Raw genomic sequence first — 10,406 nt, forward strand, 5'->3', positions numbered from 1 at the left:
ATGACCATCTGGATGATCCAGAGGAGGAATGGGAGAAGGTCATGTGGTCTGATGAGACAAAAATAGAGCTTTTTGGTCTAAACGCCACTCGCCGTGTTTGGAGGAAGAAGAACGATGAGTACAACCCTAAGAAAACCATCCCAACCGTGAAGCATGGAGGTGGAAACATCATTCTTTGGGGATGCTTTTCTGCAAAGGGGACAGGACGACTGCACCGTATTGAGGGGAGGATGGATGGGGCCATGTATCGCGAGATCTTAGCCAACAACCTCCTTCCCTCAGTAAGAGCATTGAAGATGCGTCGTGGCTGGGTCTTCCAGCATGACAAAGACGCAAAACACACAGCCAGGGCAACTAAGGAGTGGCTCCGGAAGAAGCATCTCAAGGTCCTGGAGTGGCCTAGCCAGTCTCCAGACCTGAACCCAATAGAGAATCTTTGGAGGGAGCTGAAAGTCCGTATTGCCCAGCGACAGCCCCGAAACCTGAAGGATCTGGAGAAGGTCTGCTTTGTAAGTAGGAAAACCTGCAAAATCGGCAGTGTATCAAATACTTGTTCTCCCCACTGTATATATATGTAGCGGGTCTCTTATGTACCACAGGAGAACCAAGAAATGAAGAGCGACACCACGGCTCTCTTTTAGGCTTTTATGTTGATCTGCAATAGTATTGTGAAAAGACAGGAGAGGAACACATCAGTCTCCAATGCACCATCTGACAAGTTGTTCTACACAGGAGCATGAAGAAAGGTAAAACACATATCCCGTCTCACATCCCCAATACATTGCTTGGTGCTTTCAGTGTTGACAGTACCAAAATACAACAACTCATGTACAAAAACACTGCAACATAAACAAGTTACAACATGTGAAATCGCCTCTATTCCATTCATACCGTAAAGGACCAAACTACATCTCCCATAATGCAACGCCAGCACCAGCTGGCAGCTCATCTAACCGTCTGCATCACAGAAAGGCATGCTAGCTAGCAACAGCAGAACTTTTAGCCCTCTGTCAACTATATTAATAACAACAATAAAACTCTGAAAGTTACATGTTTCAATAGTCTCACACTCCCTTATAACAATATATACAGCATTAACCTTGGGATGTTTTATTTATTTCACGTTATGGACTTCTACAAAGGAGTAATGAGCAACACATACCTTTGTCTCACTGTTTTCTCGGACTGAGGAGAACGGGAGCTACGGGTAGTACCAGGGTGTTAGTAGGTGACACAAGCACCCAGATGAAATAAAATACATGTAATGAAACAAAACCCGAAGATGTTAACATCATTCAGCTACTGTAGCTGCCTACCTAACATCAACAGGCAGCACCAGTAGCGCAACAATTAAAAATAGACACCAAAAGTAAAGTTCCTGGCGATCATAGCGATCTGACTCCCCCCTTCTGTCTCAACTTGGAATATTCCTGTTCGCGGGCTTTGTTCACTGACCCTAGGCTGTCATTGTAAATAAGAATTTGTTCTTAATTAACTGACTTGCCTAGTTAAATAAAAGTTTAATACAAATAAAAATCCATCACACTCCTACTCTGAGATGTTTTGTGGATACGGGCCCTGAGTACCAGTGTTTTGACCACCTCACCAACAAAATCTTGATTGCCAAATCATGCTATGACTGTCATTGTAGATACAGTGGGGAGAACAAGTATTTGATACACTGCCGATTTTGCAGTAAAAAAAAAAAAACTGATGTCATGCAATAAAATGCAAATTAATTACGTAAAAATCATACAATGTGATTTTCTGGATTTTTGTTTTAGATTCCGTCTCTCACAGTTGAAGTGTGCCTATGATAAAAATTACAGACCTCTGCATGCTTTGTAAGTAGGAAAACCTGCAAAATCAGCAGTGTATCAAATACTTGTTCTCCCCACTGTATGTACATGTATGGTTGTCATTATTGTGATGTGTGTTTTGTCCTATATTTATATATATATTGTAATGAAACAGGCAGGGAGCAGGTCTAGAACCCTCGACCTTCTAACCCGAAGTGCAGCACGCTATCGTCCAGCACGCTCGTCCGGCAGAGTCGATTTCCGCGCTTATAAACCCAGGGTCGTTACTATATATATATATATATATATAAATAAATATAGGACAAAACCCACATCACAATAACAATACATCACGCAAAGCAGCCACGACTGTCAGTAAGAGTGTCCATGATTGAATCTTTGAATGAAGAGATTGCGATAAAACTTTCCAGGTTGAGTGTTTATTTGCAGCTTGTTTCTGTCTCCTGCTGCAGCAAACTGAAAAGATCAGTTCAGCCTTTTAGATAATAATGAATACGATTATATGGATAGTTTATAAAGTTCAGATTCCCCCTGACTCTTCTAATAAACTGTATCATTATTTGACTGTAAATGATCTGTATGCAGGTGTGCTCAACAAGGTCAACGAAGAGGATATCTAAGGTAGCCTATTATAAAGGTGTCCTAGTGACCTGCCCAGGATGTGAAAAACACCACATTATCTGCCCAGGATGTGAAAAACACCACATTATTGCTGACAACTTGGGTTGGTTCTCTGATCTGAAGGGAAAGAGGTTGGTGGCCAAGTTAATGTTGGTCTGAACATTTTACATGCATGCATTCTACAGTCGTGGCCAAAGGTTTTGAGAATGACAGAAATATTAATTTTCACAAAGTCTGCTGCCTCAGTTTGTATGATGGCAATTTGCATATACTCCAGAATGTTATGAAGAGTGACCAGATGAATTGCAAAGTCCCTCTTTGCCATGCAAATTAACTGAATCCCCCAAAAACATTTCCACTGCATTTCAGCCCTGCCACAAAAGGACCAGCTGACATGTCAGTGATTTTCACGTTAACACAGGCGTGAGTGTTGACGAGGACAAGGCTGGAGATCACTCTGTTGTGCTGATTGAGTTCGAATAACAGACTGGAAGCTTCAAAAGGAGGGTGGTGCTTGGAATCATTGTTCTTCCTCTGTCGACCATGGTTACCTGCAAGGAAACACATGCCGTCATCATTGCTTTGCACAAAAAGGGCTTCACAGGCAAGGATATTGCTGCCAGTAAGATTGCACCTAAATCAACCATTTATCGGATCATCAAGAACTTCAAGGAGAGCGGTTCAATTGTTGTGAAGAAGGCTTCAGGGCGCCCAAGAAAGTCCAGCAAGCGCCAGGACCGTCTCCTAAAGTTGATTCAGCTGCGGGATCGGGGCACCACCAGTGCAGAGCTTGCTCAGGAATGGCAGCAGGCAGGTGTGAGTGCATCTGCACGAACAGTGAGGCGAAGACTTTTGGAGGATGGCCTAGTGTCAAGCAGGGCAGCAAAGAAGCCACTTCTCTCCAGGAAAAACATCAGGGATAGACTAATATTCTGCAAAAGGTACAGGGATTGGACTGCTGAGGACTGGGGTAAAATAATTTTCTCTGATGAATCCCCTTTCCGATTGTTTGGGGAATACGGAAAAAAGCTTGTCCGGAGAAGACAAGGTGAGCGCTACCATCAGTCCTGTTTCATGCCAACACTAAAGCATCCTGAGACCATTCATGTGTGGGGTTGCTTCTCAGCCAAGGGAGTGGGCTCACTCACAATTTTGCCTAAGAGCACAGCCATGAATAAAGAATGGTACCAACACATCCTTCGAGAGCAACTTCTCCCAACCATCCAGGAACAGTTTGCTGACGAACAATACCTTTTCCAGCATAATGGACCACCTTGCCATAAGGCAAAAGTGATAACTAAGTGGCTCGGGGAACAAAACATCGATATTTTGGGTCCATGGCCAGGAAACTCCCCAGACCTTAATCCCATTGAGAACTTGTGGTCAATCCTCAAGAGGCGGGTGGACAAACAAAAACCCACAAATTCAGACAAACTCCAAGCATTGATTATGCAAGAATGGGCTGCCATCAGTCAGGATGTGGCCCAGAAGTTAATTGCCAGCATGCCAGGGCAGATTGCAGAGGTCTTGAAAAGAAGGGTCAACACTGCCACTATTGACTCTTTGCATCAACTTCATGTAATTGTCAATTAAAGTCTTTGACACTTATGAAATGCGTGTAATTATACTTCAGTATTCCATAGTAACATCTGACAAAAATATTTAAAGACACTGAAGCAGCAAACTGTGGAAATTAATATTTGTGTCATTCTCAGAACTTTTGGCCACAAGGATATGTATTATCCCTATTGATAGTGATTTGCACAGAAGAGAAATAGAACTGCAGTCATAAGTGAATCCCGTATTAATAGGCTGTAACGTTTGTGTGGACTAAAGGGCCCTACACACTTCACGCAAATGCAGCATCATTTTCTCACACAGTTGTAGGTACTTGAGTTTTGGAACAAACTATATACGATGCTCCTTCGCTCTGTTTGCATGAAGTATGTAGCCTCCTTAAGACGAGTATTATTCCTGAATATTTTTATTTATTATTCATGTTTTTTTCCCTAAAGGAACATTGAGGAAATACTTGCAGCGAAAGGGGAGAAAGTGAAGAGTGTAGAAGAAGAGGCGGCCTTCGAGATTGTTATAGATGAGTCCGGCAAAGATACAACACAGACTGCTCAAGATGCAAAGAAACCTTCACCAGAGTCTGATGACTCAGGGAAATCATGACTAACTCTCTGTGGGTGTGTGTGCGCGCATACATGCATTTGTCGATGGATTGATCACAACAAGGACACCATTCTCTATGAGGGAGAAATAGCTATTACTAGGTAAATGCAACACTTCTTTTGATATTTCTATCTCCATATTGTTTTCGTAAGATGTTGATAATTTCTTATCACACTATTTTATACCAACTGAACACTACTGCCAGAATAATCATTGGGTTTACACCAATCTTATTACTACTGCACTGATCACAATCAAACAGAAAAGGCTGATGCTTGCGATTCATTTTTATTGTAAAGTTGCATGATATAAAGCAGGAAGAATTAACATCCAAAAGCCCATTTAGGGCCATGGCAAACTGCCTATCATAGACCCTCTCCCTCTTCCTCCATGGTGTCCTCCAGGAGCTCATGAAAGCAATGCTGTCAATCCACATGGAAGCAGAACATAGAGTGCTCCTGTAAAACAATTATCCCATCAGGAATAAATCAAACAGTCATTGAACGAATGGGATTCACAGTAATACATTTGTCTGAGAATTTTCAATCATGAACCCCAGTTCTGGAGCCCCTATCCTCTCATCACAAGCCCAAGCACTTACCTCATCTGCTCTTCTGTGTTTTCCTCTTCCTGCCTCCCTCCCTTTCATCCTTTCCTATTGATGCTTCAACAGATAAAGTGACCTCATATGCCACAATCTGTTTCAGGAAAAAAACATCCGAAAGCCCAATCACATGAGGTGAATAATCACATGAGATCAGGAATTGTAGTGTTTGAGTTGAAAGACATTGCATAAATGCACGTCTATCAACACTAATACAGTTGTCTACAGAGAACAGGCGTTGATAGTAAACACTTACCTAATGTAGTCATCCAGCTGTGCTCCTCCTCCAACCCTCCCATCCTTTCCAATTGATGCTTCAACAGATCTGTTTCTTTGGCTGCTCTTTTCATCTATCTCAGACTTGAACAGGCTTGGAAAGAGGACAAAAGGAAACCAAAGCAACTTTAAAAGAGAAGTAGAAGAGGCAGACTTCAGTTCTTTTTGACCTGTCTGTTGGCTCTTTTTCCTGTGCTCTTGGTCTTCTCCTTTTCTGCTCATCCTTATGTTATTTAGATAGTTATTTTGGCCATATGTCCATCGGAATTCTAGTTCAATCTCCTCTCTTTTACTCTTATAAAATGTTTTAACCTCTTTTTTTCTGGGTCTCTGTTTATCTTGCCTCCCCCTTGTGTTTTCCATTACTTTCTTTTGATCCACTCAGCTCTTTACTGCTAATCTCATTGACCTTTTATCCCATGGTCCTTCCTGATTCTGTCCATCAGAACTTGAATTCTGTATCTTCTACTGACCTCCTGATAAACCACTCTGTTCTCCCTTCCTCCTCTCTCATGTTTCCTCCTCTTCACCCTCATGCCTGGCTTCCTTATAATATTTTCCTCCTTTTGCTTATTGTCTCATTTTTTTTGTTAGTATTTTCTTTTGTCATCTACTCAAAAGTTGTCAATGCCTCGTCCGCCTCTTTCTTCTGCTTCTTCCTTGTTCTCCTCTTCGCAGACTGTGCGTGAGCGGTCTCTGGACGCTGCTCCCTCTCTTCCCTCCGCACAGAGGCGTCAGATGTAGACGCTGTGACCTCGTATGCCACCACCTGTTTTGCTCTCTGTGTCTGCCCTTTTTTCTGACACAGCGCACGCCTCTTTTCTCTTTCAATCTGTGCATTCCTCTCTTCTCTCTCATACAGTTTCTCCATCTCCATCTTGAACCTGGCCTCGTGATCTTTTATTCTTTGAAGCTCTGCTCTCTTCTTCTCCTCGTCCCGTATCCTTGTCTGCCTTTTCTGTTCCTGCTTCTCTTGTTCCTGCTGTATCTTCAATCTCCTTTTCTGTTCCTCTTTACTCCTCTTCTCTTCTTTCTCTCGTGCCTTTTGCTGCATCTCCAACACCTTCATTCTCTCCTTTTCCCTGTTCCTCTCCTCCTCCATCCTCTGTTTCTCAATCTTTTTCAACATCTCTGCCCTCTTTTTCTCCATCTTTTTCTCTTCCTCTGCCCTCTTTTTCTCTTCTTTTGCACGGGCCTTCTGTTGCATCTCCTGCTTCTTTCTTTCTTTTTTCTCTCTTTTTTTCTCTTGCTCTTGTCTCTTTTTCTCATGTTCGATCTTTAGTTTCATCTCTGCCTTCTCCCTTTTCCTCTGCTCCTCTAACTTGTTTTTTTCCATATTTTCTGTCCTTTTCCTTTCCTCCTCATTCAATTTCTTCTGTCTCTTTTCACACTTTTTGAGCTCTTCGTCCCTGGCTTTTTCCTTCCTCCTTTCAATCTTCATCATCTCTTCATTTCTCTTAGCCTCGTCCTTGAAATATTTGATCCTGTCTGCGTAGCTCATGGCATTAAGTTCTTCTTTCCCTCGGCTTGCCATCATAGACAATGCAGTGGCGGTTGCATATCTCCCTTCCATTTTACCACTATCAATCTCCTTCCTGTCCCTCTCACCATAAGATTCCCTGTGTAGACATCTCTGCTGTTGTCCACTCATGCTCTCCTCACTTTCACTACTCCCCTCCTGACTTGTGACCTCACTCACACTCTGAGACACATCATCCTCAGACGAGCACGAGGGAGTCACAGCCTTCTCAGTGATGACGCGGAGCTCCTTGATGTAGTCAGCTTCTGTGTTCACCCTGTGAGCGAGCGGGCACAGCTCCTCGTAAATGGACTTCCATGTGAGTGACTCCTCACAAACGTCGTCAGGCAGGTATAGATCAGATGATTGCCTCTTGAGCACATTCACAACCTCTGCCAGGTCCTGCTGGGTGTCCCCCTGAGTGTCCTCTTGGGCGGCCACTGGCGTGGCGTCTGGGCTGGCCGGGCGCTCGGGGGCTGTGGCAGGGGTATTGGATTGTTTTACTGCAGAGGAGCAGAAGGCCTCAGTGTCATCGTTCTTGTCATCGTTGTTTACCCTTTTCTTCAGAATCTCTTCCTTTCTCTTTTGGGCCATCCTCTCTTTCAGCTGTGCTTTATACATATTTGCAATTTCTGCGCCTCTCCGTTGAACTTCCTCAGACAATTCCTCAGGCGATGCAATCTTTGGCCTGTTGACCTCATCCTTAACCTTTTCCTGGCCAGTCAATGAGGACCTGGGGTGGACGTGCGGATGGGTCTGTCTCATCCGGGCAGGAGGGCCGGAAGCCAGGGGGTGGGATGGGACAGCAAATCGGTGTGAAGCGTGTGGGTGTGACGTCTTGAACTGAGAAGGAGGCCATTTATCAGGGGAGGTGCAGCTCTGTGTGTCCAGAGGGGGAAAGATTGAGTGTTTCTTAGATGGGTCCTTCTGGGTGCCGGCAGCATGCTGGTCAGGCTCCGATTGGCTGTTGGCGAGGTACCTATGGAGGTTGTACCAGGGGAAAGCTGGCAGTGTCGGGGAGACGGGACAAAGAATGGAGGAGGTGGAGCGCTGCTTGATCACCCCTTTATCCACCCCAATCTGTATGATGACAGACACATTTGTATTACTTAAAAGCTTGATGGTGATTGTTATTACCATCTTAAAACAATTACATGTGTATGGGTAATAAATATCATAGAGAAAACATGTTTTATTACTGTATATTAGCCTATTAGGAAAATGAACTTTTGGAATCATTCCAATTCAGAAATTCTTCCATTCTTTTTCAACTTTATTCTAAGAATGCAGATCTTCCTAAGAATACTACCATTGCAGAATGCAGACCTTAAGAATACTACCAGTGCAGAATGCAGACCTTCCTGAGAATACTACCAGTGCAGAATGCAGACCTTCCTCTGAATACTTCCAGTGTTCCGTTTTTTTCTTGCCTTCTTATTTCACTATTCTATCTATTTAGATCTCATTTCTGTGTATCAGGATTGGGAACATCTAAAGCAACTACAGTATATCTACTTATATGAAAGTCTGATTAAAGAAAACTGCTCTTGTTACCTCCTCCAAGAGTTGGTGCAGCCTAAATATTTCTCCATACAGCGCCTTAATCTCCCTTATGTTTCCTCGCTCAGTTCTCCATGTCTGTCTAGCCAATCTCCAATGGGCGAGGTCAAGGTCATGGATATCCTCCCGCATGCCTAGTTCAACCTGGGTTCCCTTCTCATTTAGTCTCTTCTTTTTCCTCTTCTTCTGGGTTGAATCGGTGTTCTCCTTGCCCTGCCTACACACCTTTAGGGCAGAAGGGATATTGAGAATAGAACATGGTATATTTAATTTTACTCATTGGATTATTATGTGCCTTCCATTGTATTTCATTGATATACAATATCAATAAGGTATAATGTTGACACTAGATCAAGCCGTAGTTAGTACAAAGTTTACACTGATTGGCCATACATGATTAGTCTGGACCACTTTAGTGGGTCGTAGATTTAGCCTGCAGATGGGACTTACATTAAGGCTGGGGAGTTGTGAGGAGTTGTGAGGCTGGTGTGTTCTGGGCCTGTGGAGTTCAGTAGTTTCTGTGCAGAAATCGTCCTGTGCAGTCCGTTTTGCCCATGGCTAGAAATGAAAATGATGACAAACATGCAGTCAGTAATGAGGTTATCGTGATACAAGTTTGTTATTTTCAATCCTAGAAAAGCTCATAGGCCTATATGTCAAAGTGATGATTTTAAATCACTGGAGTTTTGACTATGAGGGTGGTGAGAGAAAAGAGATTCTAACCATTCTTATGATGATCCTTGGGAAGGAGAACTTTCCCATAGTTCCTTCAATTACAGTAATCCTGAAAAAGATACAATATGGCTTCAAAATATTATTATTTAAATCATCTAAATTAAATTGTGTCACAAAGTAGGCCTTTTCACACTAAATCACAAGTGGTCACAACTACTTACCACCAATCACTTCAAAAATAACCATCCAAAATATAGAAATGATTTTGACCCTGAATTGAACTTGTAAGTGTTGCTGTAATGTGACAGTAACGCTATGTCAAACCATTTAGGCTGTCATCATATCAGAATACAATCATTTATGACATCACAATTGTGATGTAATGTGGTGCCATGGGAGACCACACCCACCCTGACAGACAGCAAACACCAGAGCCACATAGGCCTATAAACCAATTTATCCATTTCTATGTTTGAAATACAGTATATTTAGTACTAGTCAGCTCATAAACATAGTAAAAACCACACTGTAGCAATGTGTATCACTTCACAGCTACTGTCCATGATGCATCATGAGTGGTTGTCCTCTGATGGGACCCTATTCCCTACATAGTGTACTACTTTTGACCATGGCCGATAATGTACTTTATAGGGTTGATTTGGGATGCACATAGGACTATGTAAAAAGTACCTTTGTTCGTCCTCACAATCAATTTTGCGTTGACATTAAATAATTTTTGCTAAGTGAAATTTATGGGACAACAAGAAAGAAATGTATTCATAATAAAAACTGTACATCATTTTTTATGTTTTTGCAGAGGAGGTCTTAGTTACACAATTACACATCAGTTTAGTGCAGTACTTCTCAAGTGAATGATAGCAAACACTTCATTGAAGAATCCCGTCCATAGTTCCCACCCCTACTGTGAACCAATCACTGATGAAGGGGTGTAGACTTCGACTACCAAACTCTGACTTGCCTCAACAAAAAAATTGGTGCACGCGAACAGCTGAAAAAAACCTACCGAACACCAAAATGAACAAAAACTTCACAAAATGTATAAGCTTAAACTGTTTTGACTGGGAAGCATGTGACAGCCTTTTAGGAAGGTGGACGAGCAAAATCCACCATCGTAGTACGGATGAAGCCTGAG

General features: G+C 42.6%; 1 protein-coding gene across 1 annotated transcript; it reads right to left on the minus strand.

Moving 5' to 3' along the window:
• Positions 1-4,891: 4,891 nt before the first annotated feature.
• On the minus strand, positions 4,892-9,942 carry LOC129836011 (golgin subfamily A member 6-like protein 22). The gene is made up of 5 exons (XM_055901727.1): positions 9,029-9,942; positions 8,573-8,803; positions 5,480-8,098; positions 5,221-5,317; positions 4,892-5,077 (listed from the first exon to the last, which is right to left on the minus strand). The coding sequence occupies exons 2-3, from the start codon at positions 8,708-8,710 to the stop codon at positions 6,110-6,112; spliced, it is 2,127 nt and encodes a 708-aa protein (XP_055757702.1). The 5' UTR covers positions 8,711-8,803; positions 9,029-9,942; the 3' UTR covers positions 4,892-5,077; positions 5,221-5,317; positions 5,480-6,109.
• Between the last annotated feature and the right edge of the window lie 464 nt (positions 9,943-10,406).

The sequence above is a fragment of the Salvelinus fontinalis genome, chromosome 37 (genome assembly GCF_029448725.1).
Source record: "Salvelinus fontinalis isolate EN_2023a chromosome 37, ASM2944872v1, whole genome shotgun sequence".
NCBI classification, from domain to species: Eukaryota; Metazoa; Chordata; class Actinopteri; order Salmoniformes; family Salmonidae; genus Salvelinus; species Salvelinus fontinalis.

Bases quoted from the DNA above. Each gene is read 5' to 3' on its own strand.
- LOC129836011 (XM_055901727.1), bottom strand. From the start codon at position 8,710: ATGCGGGAGGATATCCATGACCTTGACCTCGCCCATTGGAGATTGGCT. The intron at 8,099-8,572 runs GTAACAAGAGCA...GTCATCATACAG, and splicing joins TGCACCAACTCTTGGAGGAG to ATTGGGGTGGATAAAGGGGT.